The sequence below is a fragment of the Notolepis coatsorum genome, assembly GCF_963971535.1.
Source record: "Notolepis coatsorum genome assembly, chromosome: 10".
NCBI classification, from domain to species: domain Eukaryota; kingdom Metazoa; phylum Chordata; class Actinopteri; order Aulopiformes; family Paralepididae; genus Notolepis; species Notolepis coatsorum.
In genome coordinates, this window is record NC_140174.1 from 117,660,437 (window position 1) to 117,686,352 (window position 25,916).

General features: G+C 44.4%; 1 protein-coding gene and 1 long non-coding RNA gene across 2 annotated transcripts in view; both read left to right on the plus strand.

The window, feature by feature from the left end:
* Positions 1-2,437: 2,437 nt before the first annotated feature.
* On the plus strand, positions 2,438-2,873 carry LOC311235178. Its single transcript, XR_014620139.1, has 3 exons — positions 2,438-2,558; positions 2,654-2,701; positions 2,792-2,873. It is a non-coding gene; the product is annotated as an uncharacterized lncRNA (long non-coding RNA).
* A 2,338-nt stretch (positions 2,874-5,211) lies between these two features.
* Positions 5,212-25,916, plus strand: part of LOC311235894 (protein mono-ADP-ribosyltransferase PARP14-like) — a 139,140-nt gene continuing 118,435 nt past the window's right edge. Inside the window, 3 exon segments of the mRNA XM_084323416.1 lie at positions 5,212-5,413; positions 6,963-7,072; positions 20,555-20,582. Of these exon segments, the coding sequence (XP_084179542.1) occupies positions 5,230-5,413; positions 6,963-7,072; positions 20,555-20,582 (322 nt within the window). The 5' untranslated portion in view covers positions 5,212-5,229.

Here is a 25,916-nt window from a genome sequence, read left to right on the forward strand (position 1 = left end):
AATATTGGTCACATGATTTAATCAGGAAACAAAGTATTCTATTAAAGGTTCCTAGTTACACTATGTAAACATTTTGTCACAAGCATGAGGATGTATTATTCAGTGAAACGGATCCCCTCATCAAGTAAAGTGTCAGCAGATTCAAACTGTGAAAACCGTTGTCAGAAGACCCAAACGGTTGTGTCAGCCTAAATTGTGTAACATGTTGTCACCAGACCCGCAGACAAGCCGGCTACAAGGGGTGACCAAATAAGGAAGGCAGATCATGGACGTGAATAGGCAGGCAGGGTCTCCCCCTCTCTCTCTCTCTCTCTCTCTCTCTCTCTCTCTCTCTCTCTCTCTCTCTCTCTCGCTCTGATAAAAAGGGCTGATGGCGACACACAAAGAAGAAGGGACTCACACCCAGAAGGGACCTGGGGAAGCGCTGACACAGACCCGGAGACACACAGGGGACGGACCCCTGAGAGGCGAGCCACACAGAACTCGAGAGCCGAGCAAGACACACACAACCGGTGACGGGAGCGAGGAGACAAGAGAGGATCTCTGGAGAGCCGAACCAAAGAGACACAGCGAGAAGGATCCTGAGAGCCGATGACACAGAGAGCCATTGAGACCAGATGACCGAGCCGAGGTTCATAGCAGACTCCGCCGATATGAAAAACGAGCGCTCTCTGCTGAGCACCGATACTCACGGAGACCAGGTTGCCTTGACAACCAGACCAGCGAACCACTAAGAGAGGACTCGGTGTTGTCATGGGAAACCCGAGAGACAACAACACCACCACCGGAGAAACGGCTCTGATCGGCCCTAGCTGATCAGATCATGGACAAAACTGCCACATCAAAGAGACAATTAGATTGAACCAAAGAGACGATGTACTTGTTTTAATTTCTGAGCTGTGGTATTAATAAACACCGCAGTTGTATTTTGACCACGTTGTCCGTCTCCCCTCACTTGAACCGAACATCTAAAATACCTAACCAATGCAGAGGAAAAGGGTAATAGAAAACTATACGATCATTTAGATAGAGATGAATGAAGCCAAGAAGGATACTTCAGTGGCTATGTTTGTAAAGAATATGTTTAGGTATTTGGCCACATCCAGTTTGTCTGTGATGAGCAGTGTTGTCTGTCTTTATGTTTATGTTTGTAAATCTGGTTTTACTGCAGCCTATTGTAGTTGATTATTGAGTAATTTCCAAAGTTCACAGGGTTTATTTGTTTTCCTCAGTTTTGTGGACATGAATAAATGGATCTTAGCCCACACTTTCTCTGGTCTGTACTGTATTGTACCCATTCTGCAATCTGTTAACACGCTGGGAGGGAGTAGGGGGTATCTGCAGAGCCGCAGAGCCAGGCTGGACGGGTTGGAGGCGGTCTGGACAAGTATTAGTGGTCTGGACAAGTATTTGCACTACTGCGCACCATTTTCAACTTCACTTTCGTCTCGTTTACATAGGTACATAGACAGTAATGTTACATCTAGACATTTATGACATGTAATAATAGAGTAAACTTGTAAATAGACAGTAATGTTACATCTAGACATACCAGATCTAGTAATAATAATAATAATAATAGTCCCTCAAACTGCAGGACATGTAAACAGTCAAGTTGCAGAACAACTGTTTGCACAAATGAGAAAGAACAATTACTTTTTAACGCAGCAACTACCATCGACCCATCTGTTCCTGATGAGAAACATCCTAGAACACTTCAACAACAACAAAAACAAGAAGCGAATGGACAACATCAAAAAGTTATTTGGGACGACAGCGGTGGCAATAAACAGCTACCACCAGGCTGTATTGGGTACATTTTCTACTTGCACTTGCATTAAAGATATAAAGTTCACTGTTCCTTACTAAGCTGTGTTTGTCATCTGCTTACAGTGTCACTGGAAGCAGCTCAAGGTGTGCTCCCTGAAGCGGGTTCAGGTCTGCCCCCAGCAATGACAAGTAAGTGGAATTGCATGCCTGGGTCCTTAGAAAGTCTTAAAATGTCTTAAATTCAAGTTTAGCCGCCTTGACTGAAACCATGCATGATTTGTCCAATAATCATATTAAACTGCCACCCACCACCTTAAATAGTGAACTCTTAATTGCTCCAAGTCAAGAGTGCTAACTATTACACCATAGAACCTGGCTTCTGCAGCAGAAGCAGGCCTATAAAAACCTATGCCTACCTACAGTAATTCTTACCTCTACACTATTAGTTTTATTAAACATTGTTACTATTTCTCTTATATTTTTGTGTATGTCCATCCCTGTAGAACTTGAGATTCCAGTGGACAATGACTACTCACCAGACCAACCCTGGGCGAAGTCCCGAAACCCTATCCAACAACAACTGGTAGGCAAATTTCTACAAATAATTACTTTCTATGTAAAACTACTCATCTGTATCACAAGTTCACAACAATGGTTATTATCTTCAGCTCAGTTATGTCCTGGACCGAAAGAGGCCTTCGGAAGAAATAATTGTGAAGGAAGGACAAACTTGTTTGACACGGGATGAGTTTTGGAGCCTTGGGTTGAACAGCTATATGGATTCAACTGTGAGTAGTCACATGGTCTAACAGTTTAACATTTATTACCGAAGGGAGAGTTTCAGTCATGTTCACTATAATGTCTTAATTGTGATTTCTTGCAGATTGGAAATGCATGCCTGAAGCTCATTGGTGAACTGGCTCTGAAACGTGTATGACCTCTTTTTTAATTACACATTTAAAAGTAACTTTTGGTACTGAACGCAGACTATTAATAATCATGTTTGTTTTTTCCTCATCAGGACATGGACATTTATATAGAAGACATGTATGTTGTTCCTACCTGGAAGGACCGAAGTATCAACCCGTTAGCTTCATTTCCGGTAAGTGTAATTAATTGATGAAATAAATATAATTATTCAGTTAGTAAATTGAATAAGCATAATGGCACAACCCTACTCTAATGGTAAACTCATGTTTCATAAATATTAGGCTGACATGAAGATGAAACATGCAATAGTCTTTCCAGCCTGGACCGAAAACCACTTTGTGCTATGTGTAAGTGAAATTAGTAATGCGTGTCTTATAAACTTAATCATGTCTGCCGTTCTGGGAGAATAGCAGAATCCACATTCCCACAGAAACCTGACTGACATGCTGTGCTTATTTTTACATACCCATTATAGGTCTTGAAGCCACGCATACAGGAGATTCTATTATTGGACTCAAAATACATAGAGCATACCTCTGGCTTTGGCGATGAAGACTACAGAACTGTTTTTAGGTACACAGATGAGAGCTACTTTTTGTTGTGTTCATATGGCATTTAGATGTGATGGTTCACCGATGAGCGATGCTGCCCTTGGGGAGAGGGAGTGCAGAGACTCAAACGCATCAGCGACCCAACTAACTGCGTGTCTGTCTGCATGAATAAAGACTTCTCAAAGTCCAGTTATTATACTGATATCGAATAATTAATTCTGCTCCCTCCCTCCAACCTTGGTTGCTATGCCCACACAAAACCGCAAAACTTCACCCTGGACTCCGGTTTTCAAAGACCGGGGTTGCAGTGTAGCAAATCCCCGGTTGTGTGTGGCCGAACAGTGCAACTGCGCACATACAATCATGGTTATATTAAATCCAGCGCTCGTGTGGACTGGGCCTAACTTGCCTGCCATTACGTTGCGTTCTGAAAAGCGAAACTGACCCTGAAAACGAAACGAAAATGGCCCTGTGTGTAACTATAGCCGTCTCTGTGCTAACAGTCACGTTTTCAGTACGAGAAGACAAGACAAAACTTCTTTCTCTGGTCTGCATCCCCTTAACAATTGTGTGTATTGAGCCGTACTGTATTGTACCCATTCTGCAATCTTGTTGAAATAAAGTTTTCATTCACTCTCAAAATCTGTGTTCATTTTTTATTTTGCATACTAATGTTCCGTGTCTTGAGTCGTACTTGTATTGAAAAACTGATTTTATATGTCTGAGGAGAAGACCGGTACTCATCATCTTCGTCTCCACAAAAAGAAAAATGACATGTGAAGTATGTTGTGTGCCAGGTTCAAACAGTGCTGTATATGTACAGTTTATTCCTACTCCTATCCAAGCTCTGGGAGGGTCATCAAAGAGAAGTCGCCTATTCTTAGTCCTTGCCCCACAATGGTGGAATGAACTACCCACCCCAGTTAGGACAGCCGAATCCCGTCTAATATTTCGCCGTCGACTAAAGACTCACTACTTCAACCATTATCTAAATAAAAAAAATCTAACCCTAACTAACCTTACTGTCATGCACTTGTCCTAATAAACTAACCTACACTGTAGCACTCAACACTTTATGAACATTGTTACTGAGACGAAAGTTAAGTTTACTCTATTATTACTAGATCTGGTATGTCATAAATGTCTAGATGTACACTTTATGAACATTGTTACTGAGACGAAAGTTAAGTTTACTCTATTATTACTAGATCTGGTATGTCTAGAGATGTAACATTACTGTCTATACGTACACATCATGTCTAGATGTACACTTTATGAACATTGTTACTGAGACGAAAGTTAAGTACTCTATTATTACTAGATCTGGTATGTCTAGAGATGTAACATTACTGTCTATGTACACATCATGTCTAGATGTACACTTTATGAACATTGTTACTGAGACGAAAGTTAAGTTTACTCTAGTATTACTAGATCTGGTATGTCTAGAGATGTAACATTACTGTCTATGTACACATCATGTCTAGATGTACACTTTATGAACATTGTTACTGAGACGAAAGTTAAGTTTACTCTATTATTACTAGATCTGGTATGTCTAGATGTAACATTACTGTCTATTTACAAGTTTACTCTATTATTACATGTCATAAATGTCTAGATGTAACATTACTGTCTATGTACCTTAAACGAGACGAAAGTGAAGTTGAAAATGGTGCGCAGTAGTGCAAATACTTGTCCAGACCACTAATACTTGTCCAGACCGCCTCCAACCCGTCCAGCCTGGCTCTGCGGCTCTGCAGATACCCCCTATTGCTGGGAGGTGGTTCAGATACTTAACTTTCTGCGTCACTAGCACTGAAACGAAAGTGAAACAAGCAGTCCTTCAGTCAGACAGTGGAAATCTCGTCCCTTTCTGTTCTGCACACTCTGTCTGCCTCTCTCTCTCTCTCTCTCTCTCTCTCGCTCTCTCTCTGTGTCTCTGTCTGTCTCGAGTGAGAAGACAGCTGTCGCAACAATGGACGAGGAATATCCCGTCTCCGTCGAGGGGAAATGGACCGCCGCTCACTCCAACAAGTCGATCAAGAACAAGCTGCAGATCCACTTCCAGAGCAGGAGGAACGCGGACGGGGGAGAGTGTCGGGTCCAAGTGGCTGAGGGCGACACCACCAGAGCGACCGTCTACTTTAAATCCCCGGATGGTGATTATTATGTTGTTCTCGTCTCGTCGTTGTCCATGTTTTCTCTCCAAAATTAACCGGCTGTTGTGTGGCAGTGAAAGGGTTAACCTTCTGTGTTTTTCGCAGTGAAAGGGTTAACCGTTTGGTAGTGTGGCCGTGAAAGGGTTACGTTTGTGACAGTATATTCATTCTAATAGGTTAGTGGTACCATTGATTGAATAGTTCTCCCTTGCATGCCCTTAACAATTGTGTGTATTGAGCCGTACTGTATTGTACCCATTCTGCAATCTGTTTAATAAAGTTTTCAATCAATCAATCAATCAATCAATCAATCAATCAAACGTTACTTTCTGTCGCCCGCGTCTGTATGATGTTAGGCTCCTGTACTTGTGCAGTTACTTTATTATAATAAATGTCAGGATGGTAAAACATACATTGTCTATTCGGTGATCGGCCTATTGTATAGGCTACCTGGATACCTAGATCACTGCTAGGTTGTAAAGCTATTCGAGTTTTTAGTTTTCAAGTTTTGTTTTATTTGTCAGATATATTATACATGTGATTGATTGATTGATTGAAAACTTTATTAACAGATTGCAGAATGGGTACAATACAGTACAGCTCAATACACACAATTGTTAAGGGGATGCAGACCAGAGAAAGACTTTCGTCTTGTTTACATCAGGGTCCCCCATTTTCAATTCATCAGGACATATATGACATACATGACATACAGATAGTCAGTACTGCTACATCTATACATTTATGACATACCAGATTTGCAAATACAGTACTGTTTGTGATACAGAAGGAGTCAAGAAAAGGGAGTATATACATTTGACGTAGAAACTGTACATTGGAGGAGGTTGGGTGGGGGGGGTTGGGTACACTGGGATATTGACAACCATACTGGGTAATTTACATTGGAGGTGGTTGGGGGGGGGGGGGGGCACACTGTATAAACAAGCAAAACTGTACATTGAGGGGGGGGAGACTCTGTACAAACAAACAAAATTGTACATTGGACTATTGACAAAACCATACTAGGTAAATGACTGTACATTGGAGGGGGTTGGGTTGACATGTACATTACAGTGAAATGCTTGGTTCTGTATGAGCCGCCTGAGATTGTGCTTCATACTGTAAACAAGTTTAAAAAAAAAAAGAATAAAGACCAAACACCATACAAAATATACAATAAACAATATACAAACTAAACGTACAACTTAAAGTACAAAATGAAGTACAGAATGCAGATTTTTTTAATGCAACAATTAGGTATGGATGTAGTGCAAATCTTTTATTAATAAATAGATAAACATATGGTACTTGAGTAAAAATACTTACTTTGCACCACTGCACTTCTGTACACCTTTTCACTGCAATGGTAACCTGCCTGTTCTGCCCTGATAAACTCTATGATATACTTTGCCCTCGGGTTGGCATGATGCGGTCACCCACAAACACATGGGACCCAGTTTAGATTCTGACACACACCGTAGTTTATAACAGGCTGGCAGTTTGAATATTGTTTGTAAAAAGCTACTGTGATATTTGTCTCTTTTCACAGTAAGAGACAGAGTTCTTGCCAGGGATGGCCATGAAATTACCCTCGAGAATGAACGTGTGAAGTTGTCAGTGTCTTTGTACGGAGGGGATCCAAAGCCGCTTCCTTCCTCAGTAAGTTAAAGTCATTCTATTTTTGTATTACACTGCCCATTAGGGCTGGGCGATATAACGATAACGATAAATATCGCGATATATTTTAATAATCGATATCGAATATCGAAATTAAAAAAAAATCGAAAAATCGTTTTTTTTTTTTTTTTTTTTTTTATTTATTTTTTTTGCCTGCAACAGGGCAGTTTTAAACCCAGAGACAGTGGACAGACTTGTCTTTCTTGCCTGCAACTTAAAGTAATGGCTTTGCTTGTCCAAATGACAATATTGACCAAATTCAGATTTCTTTTTCTCTTGTCCATTTATTTTGTTTGCTTTCTAATTTAAAATACATTTTGAAACCGTCTGTACACAGTAGGCTATGTGTGCTAGCAGAACTAGACTCCAGTCACGAGTCACAGTGCACATGTGCGGTGGTTTGTCCACCAAAAAAGCGCCAAAAGATCGAAAATAAACTAGCAGAGCCAGAACTGTTCAACTCCTCTGGAGCCACAGCCAGCAGAGAAGCCGGTTTACTTTAGCTTTTAAACCAGCTGCAGCCTGAGAACTGGAGTGTGAGGGGATGTAACACTAAAGATGGCGGCAATGACAAAGAATTGCTGCAATATAAACATACATCTGTTGCTAAAAAAAAAAAAAAAAAAAATGTTTTATTTTTTATTTTTTTTTATTTTTTTTATACTTATAACAATTCGATAATTATCGATATCGAGAAATAAAATAAAATTATCATATCGTTATCGCGATATGATTTTTTTCCATATCGCCCAGCCCTACTGCCCATACAAGTTAAGTTCTCAAGTTCTTTAATAGTTGTCATACAGAAGTACAGAATACTTTCATACAAAATGCTTCTTACTGTTACGCTCCAGAGACTGTGCTAGACAAGATAGTATCAAATAACATAATAACATAATATAGCATGAATTTAGAAGAAGAAAATGAGGTCACAGTGTTCGGTATAGACATATGTACAATGTTCTGAGTTACCATATAATATACAATACACAATACTATGCAGTGTACTAATGTACAGTACTATCTAGTGCAAAGCAGAAATGGGATGAGGTACAATTTTAGGTACAATTTACAGTAAGGTGTACGAGTTGTAGTGCAATCCTTCATCCATAAATATAAAGTGTGGGGAGTGGGTGCTACAGTGTGTTTGTTTAAAGTGGGTGTGTGCTATAAGTGTGTGGAGTGGGTGCTACAGTGTGTTTGTTTAAAGTGAGTGTGTGCGTGTGGATGTGTGTGCTATGTGCGTTTGGTGGTTGTTGTTGTGTAGTGTTCATTCATTGTTCGTTTAGCAGCCTGATGGCCTGGGGATAGAAGCTTCTTCTGAGTCTTTCTGTGCTCGCCTTGAGACTCCTGTATCGCTTGCCTGACGGCAGCAGTTCAAAGAGGCAGTTGTTCGGGTGACTGGAGTCTTTAATGATTCTCTTAGCCTTGCCCTTGCAACGCTTGTAGTAAATGTTCTGGAGGGTGGGGAGCCCCCCTCCAATTGTGCGTTCGGCTGAACGTGTCACTCTTTGTAGTCTGCTTTGGTCTTGTGCAGTGCTATTCCCAAACCAGGAGGTGATGTTGCCGGTCAAGATGCTCTCTATTGTACATGAGTAGAAGTTCTTAAGGATCTTCTGGCTGACTTGGAACTTCCTTAGGCGCCTGAGGAAGTAGAGGCGTTGTCGTGCCTTCTTCACAACACTGTTAATGTGTGTGGTCCATGTCAAGTCCTCGGATATGTAGGCTCCGAGGTACTTAAAGCTGTTGACTCTCTCAACCGGTGCCCCGTCGATGCTGAGGGGGCTGTAGTCCTTGACCCCCGACCTCCTGAAGTCCACAATCATCTCCTTTGTTTTGCTGACGTTCAGGGAGAGGCTGTTTTCCTGGCACCATCCCGCCAGGACCTTGACCTCTTCCAGGTAGGCCCTCTCGTCGTTGGCAGAGATCAGGCCCACCACCACTGTGTCGTCAGCAAATTTGACGATTGTATTGCTACTCCGCTGAGCCACACAGTCGTGTGTGTACAGGGAGTAGAGGAGGGGACTCAGAACACAGCCCTGGGGGGCCCCTATGTTGAGGGTGATGGATGAGGAGGTGCAGTTGCCTGCTCTCACCACCTGGGGTCTGCCAGTCAGGAAGTCCAAGACCCACTGGCAGAGGTCATAGCCCAAGCCCAGGTCCCTGAGCTTGGCTATGAGTATGGAGGGGACTATGGTATTGAATGCCGAGCTGTAGTCGATGAATAGCATTCTCACATAGTTCCCCTGCCTCTTGTCCAGGTGTGATGCTGCTGTGTGCAGCACATGGGATATGGCGTCCTCCGTGGACCTGTTGGGGCGGTATGCAAATTGCAGGGGGTCCATGTTGATGGGGAGGGAGGAGCAGATGTAGCCCTTTACTAGCTTCTCGAAGCACTTCATGGCTATGGAGGTGAGAGCTACAGGGCGGTAGTCGTTGAGGCAAGCAGGCTTGGATTTTTTGGGTACAGGGATAATAGTGGACTTCTTCAGGCAGGTGGGGATGACAGCCTGTTCTAAGGACAGGTTAAATATGTCAGTGAATACTGGGGCCAGTTGGTCGGCACAGACTTTTAGGACGCGGCCGGGGATGCCGTCTGGACCTGCTGCCTTCCTGATATTCACTTTTTTAAAGGTCCGCCTCACGTCATGCTCTGTTACCCTGAACACTGCGCCTCCATCAGCAGCCGACCCCCCCCCCCCCATTGCCGAGGCTTGTGAGCTTTTAAACCAGCTTGGTACAGCTTGGTACAGCTTACCTGTACCCCCCCCCCCCTTGCTGCTATGATGCCTGCATTTCCCCAAGGGGATCACTAAAGGAATATCTTATCCTATCTTATTCTGCTTCATCCCCGCTCCAATCAGACCCCGGTCACTACTAGCCTATAATCAAATACATACCGTAGATTTGCACTGACTGCTATACTGCCCTGCAGAAGCTAACCGCAGTAACTATACTGCCCTGCAGAAGCTAACAGCAGTAACTACACTGCCCTGCAGAAGCTAACCGCAGTAACTATACTGCCCTGCAGAAGCTAACAGCAGTAACTAAACTGTCCTGCAGAAGCTAACCACAGTAACTATACTGCCCTGCAGAAGCTAACAGCAGTAACTAAACTGTCCTGCAGAAGCTAACCACAGTAACTATACTGCCCTGCATAAGCTAACCACAGTAACTATACTGCCCTGCAGAAGCTAACCGCAGTAACTATACTGCCCTGCATAAGCTAACCACAGTAACTATACTGCCCTGCAGAAGCTAACCGCAGTAACTATACTGTCCTGCAGAAGCTAACAGCAGTAACTATACTGTCCTGCAGAAGCTAACCGCAGTAACTATACTGCCCTGCAGAAGCTAACAGCAGTAACTACACTGCCCTGCAGAAGCTAACAGTAACTATACTGCCCTGCAGAAGCTAACCGCAGTAACTATACTGCCCTGCAGAAGCTAACAGCAGTAACCAGGGGTGCACCGATATATCGGTCGGGTATTGGTACCGGCCAATAAGTGCCTTGTTGACTGCCATTGGCCTATCGGCCGATAAGCTCTAATGTGCCGATAAATATCCATAAATTTGTGTCGCGTCAATCTGGCCCACACGTTCAAACTTTGAAAAAAGTTTCAGTCAAGCGACCTGCACAACGCTGCCCCCACACACACACACGCTACTGCATCAAAGTTAATACTTATGATTAACAAAGGCATTCGTTTTGTGGCATTAACGTTATATAGTTACAAGTTCAATAACATCAGCGTATTTACCTGACCATAACAAGCATTACTCATTCATCTCAGTTCCTTCCTTTGCTCAGAGAGCCCGTACTGAGTTGTACCCATTCTGCAATCTGTTAATAAAGTTTTCAATCAGACAAATGTATAGAAAAGCTTTTATTATTCCATTCGTTGCAGTAAAATCATTATGCCTCGTTTGGTCATCCTGCGGAGCGCTGGTAATCTACTCGTGGCCCCGGGGAGCTAAAGTTATTAGCGCCGGTAGGTTTGTTGTTGATCTCTCGCTGCAGATCAATGGCGGACTTCCCGGAAGTAAAGCGCTTGCAGATTGGTGGTAAGAACAGCAAGCGGTGTGACGTAATTGGCAGAATCGACTGTCAATCATTGTTCTGTTGCATTCTCGAAGACACTGACCTCACGAGATCGCCGCCATCTTGGTATTGGGGAAACAAACGGATTTCTACCATCAAATGTATGCGTTGAGCTCCGTTTTTATTACATATTTGATCACATTCTAGTTCATTTCATAACCTTTCCATATAATTTGTTTTGAAAATATTGAGGTCAACATGGCATTTCACTATTTCGAAAGCCTTTCTGGTGATTCTAAGTGCATGTTTCCCCCCAAGCCATAGACATGCACTTAGACAGAAAGTTAAAAACACAGGAAGTTGCCTTCGAGAATTGCTTTGGTTGAGAGATGGTGCTCTCTTATTAAAACTAATAGGTTGCCATGCCTAAAATAATAGTCAAGCATAGGGCTAACACATTTTCATAAACAATAATATAATTTTTTGTTATATGGTTATAATAAAAGCTTTTCTATACATTTGTCTGATTGATTGATTGAAAACTTTATTAACAGATTGCAGAATGGGTACAATATAGTACAGCTCAGTGGATTGGAGGATGAAGACCAGAAAAAGACTTTTGGCTTTTTTACATAAGGGTCCTCCATTTTCAATTCATCAAAACATTTAGAGACATACAAATATACAGTAGTTTCATAAAAAAAATAAAAAAAAAATTATATACAAAAAATTAAAATAAATTATAATATTTCTTTGCCACAAATATCGGTATCGGTATCGGCCGATTGTGTTAGTTGAACAATCTGTGGCAAATTTTCATATCTGTGCATCCCTAGCAGTAACTATACTGCAGAAGCTAACAGCAGTAACTACACTGCCCTGCAGAAGCTAACTACAGTAACTATACTGCAGAAGCTAACAGCAGTAACTATACTGTCCTGCAGAAGCTAACCGCAGTAACTATACTGCAGAAGCTAACAGCAGTTACTACACTGCCCAGCAGAAGCTAACCACAGTAACTATACTGCCCTGCAGAAGCTAACCGCAGTAACTATACTGTCCTGCAGAAGCTAACAGCAGTAACTATACTGCCCTGTAGAAGCTAACAGTAACTATACTGTCCTGCAGAAGCTAACAGCAGTAACTATACTGCCCTGCAGAAGCTAACAGTAACTATACTGCCCTGCAGAAGCTAACAGTAACTATACTGTCCTGCAGAAGCTAACAGCAGTAACTATACTGCCCTGCAGAAGCTAACCGCAGTAACTACACTGCCCTGCAGAAGCTAACAGTAACTATACTGTCCTGCAGAAGCTAACAGCAGTAACTATACTGCCCTGCAGAAGCTAACCGCAGTAACTACACTGCCCTGCAGAAGCTAACCGCGGTAACTACACTGCCCTGCAGAAGCTAACCACAGTAACTATACTGCCCTGCAGAAACTAACCACAGTAACTATACTGCCCTGCAGAAGCTAACCGCAGTAACTATACTGTCCTGCAGAAGCTAACAGCAGTAACTATACTGCCCTGCAGAAGCTAACCACAATAACTATACTGTCCTGCAGAAGATAACAGCAGTAACTATACTGCTCTGCAGAAGCTAACTGCAGTAACTATACTGTCCTGCAGAAGCTAACAGCAGTAACTATACTGCCCTGCAGAAGCTAACCGCAGTAACTATACTGCCCTGCAGAAGCTAACCACAGTAACTATACTGCAGAAGCTAACAGCAGTAACTATACTGCCCTGCAGAAGCTAACCGCAGTAACTATACTGCAGAAGCTAACAGCAGTAACTACACTGCCCTGCAGAAGCTAACCACAGTAACTATACTGCCCTGCAGAAGCTAACCACAGTAACTACACTGCCCTGCAGAAGCTAACCACAGTAACTATACTGCCCTGCAGAAGCTAACCGCAGTAACTATACTGTCCTGCAGAAGCTAACAGCAGTAACTATACTTCCCTGCAGAAGCTAACAGCAGTAACTATACTGCTCTGCAGAAGATAACAGCAGTAACTATACTGCCCTGCAGAAGCTAACAGCAGTAACTATACTGCCCTGAAGAAGCTAACCACAGTAACTATACTGCTCTGCAGAAGCTAACCGCAGTAACTATACTGCCCTGCAGAAGCTAACCGCAGTAACTATACTGCCCTGCAGAAGCTAACCGCAGTAACTATACTGCCCTGCAGGGTTCCCTGTATCTAAAAATGTGTCAGATGGGGAACTCTAGCCCCAGGAGGACGCAGCGTGGGTTCCCCCAGCCCCGCCCTCGCCAGGCCGGGTATTACGTTAGTGCCTCCTCCGACCGGAAGACCGGTGGTGGTCAGTCAGGCACGCGTGATTTGGGTGGTAGTAATATCACTTCAGGGCTACGGTGTGTAGGGACTCACCCTATCGGGCAGCGTGCGGAGCACACACCTTGCATGTCCAGCTGCAGAGCAGGCTGTCCTCAGCAGTCTATGCCGGGAAGATGCTCAGCGGAGGAGCCTGGCCGCTCTCCCCGTATCAGGCCGGCCCTTTCTGTCGGGGTCCCTCCTTGGGTGCGATTGCCTCGTTGGTAGAGTCAGGGTGCGATATCCTGGCTCCGCGAGACACCCTGCTCGCGCGGTTGGCGAGTCCAGGGTTGGCAACACACAGCGGGAGGGACAGGGCCTCCTATCTATGGTTCCTGGCGGACCAGCGCCAGTTGGCTGCGAGTGCGCTTTGGGATTATCATCACGTATGGTTATAGGAGTGCCATATGTCGAGGTGAATGGAGAGAACGCTGAGGGAGGGGCTTGTGTTACAGTTTGCACAACCCCACCCTCCGTTTTTGGGTTTGGTACAGACCCTTTTGTCAGGGTCCGCAGCAGTGACAGCTCTGGCCGACGAGATCCAATCTCTGTTGGCGAAGCAGGCCATCGTCGTGGTCCCAAGGGAGGACGCGATGTGTGGCGTTTACTCCCGGTATTTTCTGGTGCCCAAGAAAGTTCAGAATGTTGACCGTCAAACACCTGTTAAACGCTGTCAGAGTGGGAGACTGGTTCACCTCCATAGACCTGAAGGATGCGTATTTTCACATCCCGATCTTCCCTCCTCACAGGAAATTCCTACGCTTCCTGTTTCAGGGCATAGCGTACGAGTACCAGAGGCTGCCATTCGGCTACTCTCTGGCTCCTCGCACATTCACCAAGTGCGTGGAGACCGCGCTGGACCCTCTGCGTCGTCGGGGGATACGAATTTTATTCTACCTCGACGACATTCTGGTCCTCAGCCGGTCAGAGGAGATCGCCAGGTTTCATACCAGGCTGGTGGTGGAATTCCTCGCCAGTCTGGGTTTTGCTGTGAACTGGAAGAAGAGTACTCCTCTTCCCAGTCAACAGGTGGAGTACTTGGGCTTGGTTCTAAGCTCAAGGCCCATGAGGGCAACCCTCTCAGAGCTGCGGCGGGAGGATATTCTCGGCACGCTCAGGAGGTTCCGTCCTGGCAGGGCGGTTACGGCACTGTCCGTGATGTGCCTGCTCGGTATGATGGCATCTGCTCACTCTGTTGTCCCTCTTGGCCTCCTCTATACAGAGGTGGTTTTCCAGTATGAAAATAGACCCGGTGAGAGACAAGTGGAAGCGGCTGAAGGTTCCTGTGTCAGTACTGGGGGATCTCAACCACTGGGGGGGGGCCTGGGGCCCTCACCAGCGGGGTCCCCATGGGCAGCAGGCTATCACACGTCACGGTCTTCACCGACGCCTCCCTCACGGGATGGGGGGGGGACGTGTCGGGCCCACGCAGTAGGGGGCAGATGGCAGGACCATGCTGCCCGGTCTGGACTACATCAATGTGTTGGAATTGAAGGCAGTCTTTCTGGTCCTCAAGCGGCTCGGCCACCTTGTGGTGGGCAAGCATGTTTTGATCAGGACGGACAACACGACGTCAGCGTCGTATATCAACACGTACTCCCCCCATCTGCACCGGGCGGCGGTCGAGCTCTGGCTATGGGCGTCTCTCAATCTGCGCAACCTGAGGGCTCTCCACATCCCCGGCAGGGAGAATGTGGGTGCAGATGTGATGTCGCGGGGCGGTCCTCACCCCGACGAGTGGGGACTACGTCCAGACATAGTCAAACAGGTCTAGGACCGATTCGGGGAGGCCATGGTGGACCTGTTTGCGAGCAGACAGTCCCACCAGTGCCCCTTGTGGTTCTCGGTCAGTCGGAAGGACAACTCCTCCCTGGGGGTGGATGCCTTCTCGATGTATCCCTGGCCGCCCGGGATTCTGTACGCGTTCCCCCCCATACACCTGATAGCTCAGCTGTTGGAGCGGGAACGTCGGGAGCGCAGGACTTTGATCCTGGTCGCGCCGGACCGGGCCACGGCTGTGTGGTTCCCGGCCCTGATTCAGCTCTTGGTGGCCCCGCCATGGCCTGTTCCGAGGTCGTCGCGGGCCCTCTCTCAGGCACACAGGACGCTGTTTCTGCGCCCTGTTCTGGGGCAGCCATTGATGGTTTGGCTGCTGAAAGGGTGAATCTGGAGGAGATGTGTCTGAACCCTACTGTGGTTAACACCATCCGGAACGCACACGCTCCGTCCACTACCGCGGTTTACGCTGGGAAGTGGCGTATTTTTCAGGAGTGGTGTGAGGTTGGGGGCCTGGACCCAGTGTCTTGCCCCCTGGACTCGGTTCTTTCCTTCCTCCAGTCTATCCTGGATAGGCTGTCGGCCTCGACGGTGAGGGTATATGCTGCGGCTATATCCTCTTGTCATGTGGGCTTTGAGGGCGGTACGCTGTTCAGCCACCCTCTTGTGAAACGTTTCCTGCTTGGCGCTCGGCGTCTCAAGCCGATCAACTGTTTGTTTGTTACGGTGGCCCTCGCGCGGGTGAGGCGCTGTCCACATTGGTTGTGCGAGGGCATTGCCCTTGGCTGGACAGGTTCCCCCCGGGGGCGTCAGGGCGCACTCCACTCGTGGTGTGGCGGCCTCTGCTGCCCTGTTAGGGGGGGCCTCGGTGGAGGACATCTGTGCTGCGGCCTCCTGGTCCTCCCCAAGTCCTTTCGTTAGGTTTTACCTCATGGCCATGACTGGGGGTTCTGTCTCCCAGGTGGTCCTGAGGTCCGGGACCTCTCCTGCATCCCACCATCAGGTGGGCTAGCAGGGGTGTGTGGGTGTGGACCGCGCAGTGCTGTGTCACACGTGGTCCCGCTTGCGCTGTGCATTCGGGGGTGCCTGGTTCCCCTTTTTTCGCACTTTGGTTGGAGTTGACTATCCCCCCCCCCCCCACCCCCCTTCGTTAGGACGGGCGGGTGGACGGGACTCCCCTCCTCCCTGGCTGGGGCTTACGGGCCCTCAGGGGGTGCATTTGACGTGGCCACGCGTCCGCTCTGCCCTTTATCTCAGTAGGCAGAGCGAGACGCGATTGCCAGTATGATAATATAACGTAAGGTTATCCTATAACCCTAGTTATATGAATACTGGCTGAGCGTCTCGCTCTTCAGCGCCCTAAGGTCCCTTGGATGTTTTCCGCATATGGAAATCGAACTGGGAAGGGTGAGGCGTGACCACTTCCGGCATAATATAGAGGCACGCATGGGAGTGGCGTGGTCACGTGCAAGTGGGTGCATTTGTTTTGTTGCCCAGAGCACACTAGGTGCTGGAGATAATGATATATCTCAGTAGGCAGAGCGAGACGCTCAGCCAGTATTCATATAACTAGGGTTATAGGATAACCTTACGGTATATTCAGACAGATGAATATATAAATTATATATATATATATATATTGGTATAAATTGAGTCATACAGTCTGGGTAACAGAGCCTATGGTACAGTATGGGTAACAGAGCCTAGGGTACAGTATGGTAACAGAGGGTACAGTATGGTAACAGAGGGTACAGTATGGTAACAGTTAACAGCCTAGGCCGGGTCTCAAACTCAATTTACCTGGGGGCCGCTGGCGGTAGAGTCTGGGTGAGGCTGGGCCGCATCAAATATTATATATATTGTAGTATTTCCCAAGCTGGACTTTACTTCAGACAAAATTACCTCCGTGAGACTGATGGCTATGGTGCGCCATTGGTGCGGTATGCCAACCATTTATTGACAGTTTCACCATTTGACACTGTAAGAGCTGAAAGTGGAAACAGACATACAATCATTCGTTTGTCCAAACCACGTTTTCATAGAAAGGTGTAGCACCGGCTAGCATCTTAGCTAGTTCAGCTCAATACATAACATATGAAGATAGCCAATATAACACAAATAACACAATCCATAAATGAACACATACCTCTTCGCCTTCCAGCTAGGTGCTAAACAAGGTAAAAAGGGGGGTTTCCTTCACGAACTGTTATATTAATGAGAGATATCCGTTATTTACATTCAGGGACCGAAACTAAAGCCCGCCAGGGGCGCTCAGTTTTTACCTTTGGCGCTTGACACTTAGAGGGCTGCCCGCCGTGTGGCGTGTAATCAATCAAGTTCATAACGATACTCTTATTTTGAAAATCTGTGCGGGTCTCATTTCCGCCCCAAGCGCATCTCCAGTCATAATATCGATGGCTCCGGCAGTTAGCAACATTAGGTTCGTATGATACTCTTATTTTGAAAGAAACCGTGGCAACGAGTCATATCCGCCCAGCCCTGCAGCGGGATACTATTGGCTAAGGGCTTCTGCTCGCAGTGCTCCTGTCAACACAGAGGCAGTCTGCTCTAGTCTAGAAGAGCGGACCTCCATGAGCTACCGTTACTGTTTAAACCAGACCTGGGCATTGTACGGCCCGCGGGCCGTATCCGGCCCGCGGGATGATTCTGACCGGCCCGCGAAAGATTACATAATAATAAAAAAAAAATTAAAAAAATATTTTTTTTTAATTTTGTTTTAAATTTTTTTTTTACTTTTTTCTTTTCATGTCAACGTTCACACGCTTTTCATGTCAACGTTCACACACTTATACTTGTATATACGCTTACCTAGGATTTGACTTGATTCAACAACAAAGCAGTCGGGGCAAGCCGAAAACGGTGGAAAGTGTGGTTATTTGAAGTTTGGATTTCTTTTTTCACAACTGAGGTAGGTAGATTAAATTTTTAGAGACTAAAGTACAGAAAAAAGGTACCGTTGGGTACCGGTATCAATTCACAGGTACCGGTACCGTATCGGTTCAAATGTGAACGGTACCCATCCCTACTGAACACACAACTGCAGGGCAAGGGCATTTTTGCTCATGAAATGCATAGCCATGTGAAAGCCTTCATGACAAAGTTGCAATTAATTTCAAGGCAACTAGGCAGCAACAATCTTAAATACATGAAAACCCTGAAAGAAGTCAAACCATCAGCTGATCACCGGCACAGGTACTCATCCATGTTGGGAGCACTGCATGATGAATTTTCAAGGCGTTTTCAAGATTTCAAAAAGGTTGAGGATGAAATGCAGCTGGTTTCCTCTCCCTTTACCTGCAGTGTTGATAGTGCACCCACTGATGTTCAGCTTGAACTCATTGACCTGCAGTCTGATTCACTTGAAAGAGCACTTTAAGTCAGCATCACTGCTAGAGTTCTACTCTGCTCTCAAGGAGGAGAACTTTCCAAACATGAGGAGACATGCTCAGAAAAGTAAAAAAGGCTACTGGGACACTTTTCTTTACACAGTTCAGTGACATGTCTTGTTTATTTTGGCTATAAGATGATGTGATGTCTTTAGAAAGCTAAGAAAATCCTTGTTTCAATAGTATATGAAACTCAAAATAATAACTTTATTTGTATAGCACCTTTTCATACATGCCCTTTGTTATTAATGTTTCACATTTTGTTCATCATTTTGGAAATAAATTCTATTTGAATAAATTATATTTTTGAAAGCTAACCTCACCTTTTAATTGCCAAATAATAACATACACTCTTACCAGGGGTCAAAACAATGCCATTTACTGCTTTTTATATAGAAATTAAATTTATATTATGCATAATTGAGTTTGGAATTTTGGCCCGGCCCTCCAACATATTTTCAGTTGCTCATTCGGCCCCCCGGGAAAAATAATTGCCCACCCCTGGTTTAAACAATGACCCAGTCAACTATTCACTTTTAGTTTAATACATGACGAGGCATTGTCTAACGGTATCTAGCTGGCTAGCTGCTGATATCAACAAATGCTCCAGCAATAGTCGACTCGAGTGCATAATACCTCCGTTCCCTCGTTAGCTAGCTCACGTTAGCTAGCTCACGTTAGCTAGCTCACGTTAGCTAGCTCACGTTAGATCTATCTGTCCCAGTAAACTAAATTGTCTTAACGTTATCTACCGGGCTAGCAGTAGCTACAGATAGCTCCTGATATCAATGTCTTATAACATTGATTGAATGCATATTCTAGCTGAGGGCATGTTGAATGTGATTTGACAAAAGAACCGTAACGTTATACCAATAGGGTCCAGCTGCATCGCCGGAGAATCCTTGCATGCTGAATGTAGGGTCTAGCTGCAGGGCCGGAGAATCCTTGCTGGAGCTGGAGGCTACTCAAGTATACACACAGACAGTGGAGCTGTTTGCAGATAGCGAGCATTTTGACTTATTGCGTGGTGGCGATGTCTCGCAGATAATACAACTACAAGTATAATATATATTTTATTTAAAAAAAAATTATTTATATAAAATATATATATATTTTTTTTTAATCAAAAAAGATTTGGCAGGTAAGAAATATGCTTGGCGGGTAGATTCTTCCCATCTACCCGCCACTGGCAGGTGAGTCAAAAAGTTAATTTCGCTCCCTGTTAGTACTATTAGTACTCTCTCCCGTCAACCATTTCTCTGAACTAACGTTAACCGGAAGTCGTTGTTACGCAAGAGTATCCACAGCGCGAGGGGGACCACCAGTATTGTCAAAATAAAAGACAGCATTTCAAAATAAAAGACAGCAAAAAACAATTCCACGTAAAATCAAGTCTAACGTTATAAACAGAGGAATTTGGTTCTTTACATATATGATTATTATTATTTAATTTTTTTGCTAAATCAACTCTGCCTCTCTTTGTTAACTGCAACAAGCAATGCTGTTTGTTATTTAAGATGAGGTCGGACTCGGCACTGACAGATTTGTGTTCATTGTGCTGCTTTTATAAAGCCTCAAATGACGGCTTACAATATTTCATGAAAGCAAAGTGTTTTGTTTGTCTAAGATTTTAAAAGGTTTAAACTTTACAGCACTGACAAAGTTGAACAAAGTGCTGTACAAGTCCCACAACATAAAAAAAAAAAAAAATATATATATATATATATATATATATATATATTTTTTTTTTACTTTGATGTCAAGTAGGGGGCCGCAAAATATCATCCAGCGGGCCGCAATTGGCCCACGGGCCCGCGAGTTTGAAACCCATGGCCTAGGGTGTGTAGGCGATGGTTTTACTGTGCATGGTGAAAATGCGTCTTTTCTTTCTCCCCAGACCCCTCCAAGAAGTGATGACACCTCAGGTAAAATTACTATCCTATTGCCGAGTATCCATTTGTTGGACAGACAAAGAGTTGATAAACCTAATATCTAAACCTCGCTGCTGATGGGTTTAACCCTTTCACTACCATACTACAGAAGGTTAACCCTTTACTATCACACTACAGACGGTTAACCCTTTCACTACCACACTACAGAAGGTTAACCCTTTCACTACCACACTACAGACTGTTAACCCTTTCACTACCACACTACAGACGGTTAACCCTTTCACTACCACACTACAGACTGTTAACCATTTCACTACCACACTACAGGCGGTTAACCCTTTCACTACCACACTACAGGCGGTTAGCCCTTTCACTACCACACTACAGACGGTTAACCCTTTCACTACCACACTACAGAAGGTTAACCCTTTCACTACCTCACTACTCACTACAGACGGTTAGCCCTTTCACTACCGCACTACAGACGGTTAGCCCTTTCACTACCACACTACAGACGGTTAACCCTTTCACTACCACACTACAGAAGGTTAACCCTTTCACTATCACACTACAAAAGGGTAACCCTTTCACTACCACACTACAGAAGGTTAACCTTTCACTACCACACTACAGAAGGTTAACCCTTTCACTATCACACTACAGAAGGGTAACCCTTTCACTACCACACTACAGAAGGTTAACTCTTTCACTACCACACTACAGAAGGTTAACCCTTTCACTACCACACTACACTACAGAAGGTTAAAGGGGAACTCCAACATTTTGGGAAATTAGCTTATTTAACATCTTCCCTGGAGTTAGACAAGAAGATACATACCTTTTTTGTCTCTGTGCGTGCATTTTAGCTTTGGGAATAGACACTCCGTTAGCATAGCTTAGCTTCATCACTGGAAGTGAGGCAGGACAGTAGCTTTACAGTGCCTTACAGTGTATTGCAAGGTCTGACATTGACCAAACTTGATATGCATGACCTTGGTGGGCTCTAGGTCAACTCCTGAAAAGGGGGTCAATGTCAGACTTTGCAATCAAAAGTTAGGGGGCTAATAACCCTTGCCATAATTTCAGTGCGCCCCCTAACTTTTGATTGCAAGGTCTGACATTGACCCCCTTTTCAGGAGTTGACCTAGAGCCCACCAAGGTCATGCATATCAAGTTTGGTCAATGTCAGACCTTGCAATACACTGTAAGGCACTGTAAGGCTACTGTCCTGCCTCACTTCCAGCGATGAAGCTAAGCTATGCTAACGGAGCGTCTATTCCCAAAGCTAAAATGCATGTAAAAAAGGTATGTATCTTCTTGTCTAACTCCAGGGAAGATGTTAAATAAGCTAATTTCCCAAAATGTTGGAGTTCCCCTTTAAGTCCGAGAGATTGGTCAAATCCTCCGCCGTCGTTGTTTAACATCGTCATCTCTAGATCTTCCACGTGAAGTTAACCCTTTCACTACCACTGCACCAAAGGGTTAACCCTTTTACTGTGACAATACAGAAGGTTAACCCCTTCACTGCCACACGACAAAGGGTTAACCATTTCCACTAGCACACGGCAAAGGGTTAACCCTTTCACTACCACACTACAGACGGTTAACCCGTTCACTACCAACCTACATACCGTTAGCCCTTTCACTACCACACTACAGACGGTTAACCCTTTCACTACCACACTACAGAAGGTTAACCCTTTCACTATCACACTACAAAAGGGTAACCCTTTCACTACCACACTACAGAAGGTTAACCCTTTCACTATCACACTACAGAAGGGTAACCCTTTCACTACCACACTACAGAAGGTTAACCCCTTTCACTACCACACTACAGAAGGTTAACCCTTTCACTACCACACCTCCAAAAGGTTAACCCTTTCACTGTGACAATACAGAAGGTTAACCCCTTCACTGCCACACGATAAAGGGTTAACCCTTTCCACTACCACATGACAAAGGGTTAACCCTTTCACTACCACACTACAGACGGTTAACCCGTTCACTACCAACCTACAGACCGTTAGCCCTTTCACTACCACACTACAGACGGTTAACCCTTTCACTACCACACTACAGACGGTTAACCCTTTCACTACCACACTACAGACGGTTAGCCCTTTCACTACCGCACTACAGACGGTTAGCCCTTTCACTACCACACTACAGACGGTTAGCCCTTTCACTACCGCACTACAGACTGTTAACCCAGGGCTGTACGCTAAGCTTTTTCACTAGGGGCAAACTTGCCCCTAAATGATACATTTAGGGGCACAGAATATTTTTTAGGGGCAAATTTTAATAAAATAACAAAAAGTAAAATAACAATTTTACCATTATAGTGCAAACAAATATGTTCCTCCTGCCTCATTACTGTGGTCCTTTTATTTAACATTTAAGTGCGTTTGTTTTCAGGTTTGTATCTTTTATAATGAACCAACTGAGAGTGTGTAAATCACTAATAGAACAAAAACAACAAACTGTGTGTGTGTGTGCGCGCGCTTGTGTAGTGCTCCTTGAATGAGATCACCACAACACACACACACACACCATTGCATTAATCAGGAGGACAAGAAACTCTGCATACCTTTGTTTCACAATGAAAAGTGCTTTATAAATAAAATGAATTATTATTATTGTAAATAACCCCATGAAAGGTTTATTATTTGTATGGGTAATTACCCGCTTCATATTTGTGACGTTACTGGTTTCAGGGTGTGCCTAAAGTGATCAAAGTGTTGGGCCGTTTATAGAGATCTATGCCAATTAATGTTTATATATCCGGGACTTTTTTTTATAAGAATTGAGAGGCCTACTACGGTATGTGTATATGTGACCTTTATTTTGAAAACCGTGTTGCGACGCAACCTTGTTTAAGTTTGCGCTTTTGACAGTGAAATGATCAGTTCAACTTAGCTCGAAGGAAAGACTAATCAAAAAGGTTGAATTGACCCGTATGAGGCTCTTACGGTAGGACTTTGATTGTTTATAGAAGAGGAATGTAATACTATGCAGAACAAGAAATAAACAGTGATTTTACCAGCAGTAAGTTGCAAGCCACTTTCATACGGGGAACCGTGACAATTATTAGTATTATCTTATTTGCATATTGTCTCATTATTAGATAGATAGATAGGTTGATACTTTATTGATCCCCGGAGGGAAATTTAAGTAGACAGTATTTCACGTCCTAATAGTGGGCTACTCACCTAATGCATGGCTGAACTGAACGTTAGAAGTGTGGCCCGGTCAATCATCACTGCCAGGTCCGACTTAATTTAATCAGCTATGGTCTCTTATCATCTCTCCACATCGGACGTGGTTGTCATAAGATGGACTGATATCTGCTCCGTTGTTCATGCAGAGCAAAATTAGCGGCTTAAACTTATTGAAAGGAAGTTCACATTCAGTTTCGATTGTTCGCTAGGAATTATGGGATTTGGTGTTGGATGTATGGACTCTACGCAGGCGGGACATGGTATTTAATCACACGATAGACTACAACTACCAAGTATATAGCGTGACCCAGATTCACTTCACACGCAAATCTTTTTTTCCCACACGGGCTATCGCAGTAAATTCATTCATGCCGGCAGATTTTTTCATAGCACCGGCGTGACATTATGTCGCACTGTACAGTGTACAGCCCTGGTTGTAGGCTAATGTTTTGCTATTTTTTTTAATTAATTTAGGAGTGAAATGCGAATGAAGGGTTGAAATCACTACTCGCAAGGTTGCCCCCAAATATTATTTACCACTCGCACGGGCCAAATTAAGGGGCAATTTGCGATCATCTCGTCGCAGTGTACAGCCCTGTAACCCTTTCACTACCACACTACCAGTGGTGCAGTGGTGGTCCCACGCGGTACCACACCGTCCCAGCAGTTTTCTGAGCAGAAGTACGCTCACAGATGTGCACGCGCGTGCATGCGCACGCACACAAAAATGCGTTCACAACTTTCACTCGACTCGTCGCGCCGTGTGCCAAGTACCGGCACTTATCTATCACCTAGACTTTGCATAATAATAGGATACCAATAACATAACAAAGAACGAGAAGTGCAAAACCAAAATACAAGCCATGTGGGGGTTTGCTTGATCTGTGGAGCTCTCACTATGTGACAAATGGTCCGGACTGGAAGGACGAGGCATTAAGTTGTGCTTCAGAAGGAAACTGTCCTTCTGTAAACTAAGTTACATTGTTAATTTAGTTTGTATTTACTTTTCTAGTTTAAGTTAATTCAATTAACTACAATTACATTTAAAACATTGTTTGTTTTTCAACCATATCTGTTGACAATATAATTTCTTTATGTATTGAAGGCTACATCCTGCTACCTTTTTCAGCTTCTCTATTTCAAGGCAATATTTACAAAAACTAAACTAAAACTAGTAATTTCCTATACAAACATGTTTCCTACTATTTATGCATAATACTCATCTGTTCTGTGCGCACGCGAGGGAACATGTATGCGCGTGCACGTGGCGTCCAGGCAGTTCTGATATTATGACTGCACCCCTGCACACTACAGATGGTTGACCCTTTCACTACCACACTACAGACGGTTAACCCTTTCACTACCGCACTACAGAAGGTTAACCCTTTCACTACCAGACTACAGCTGGTTAACCCTTTCACTACCACACTACAGACGGTTAGCCCTTTCACTACCACACTACAGACAGTTAACCCTTTCACTACAGACGGTTAACCCTTTCACTACCGCACTACAGACGGTTAACCCTTTCACTACCGCACTATATACGGGTAACCCTTTCACTACCACACTACAGACGGTTAGCCCTTTCACTACCGCACTACATACGGTTAAAGGATAACTCCACTATTTTGGGAAATTAGCTTATTTAACATCTTCCCTGGAGTTAGACAAGAAGATACATACCTTTTTTGTCTCTGTGCGTGCATTTTAGCTTTGGGAATAGACGCTCCGTTAGCATAGCTTAGCTTCATCACTGGAAGTGAGGCAGGACAGTAGCCTTACAGTGCCTTACAGTGTATTGCAAGGTCTGACATTGACCAAACTTGATATGCATGACCTTGGTGGGCTCTAGGTCAACTCCTGCAAAGGGGGTCAATGTCAGACTTTGCAATCAAAAGTTAGGGGGCTAATAACCCTTGCCATAATTTCAGTGCGCCCCCTAACTTTTGATTGCAAGGTCTGACATTGACCCCCTTTTCAGGAGTTGACCTAGAGCCCACCAAGGTCATGCATATCAAATTTGGTCAATGTCAGACCTTGCAATACACTGTAAGGCACTGTAAGGCTACTGTCCTCCCTCACTTCCAGTGATGAAGTTAAGCTATGCTAACGGAGCATCTATTCCCAAAGCTAAAATGCACGC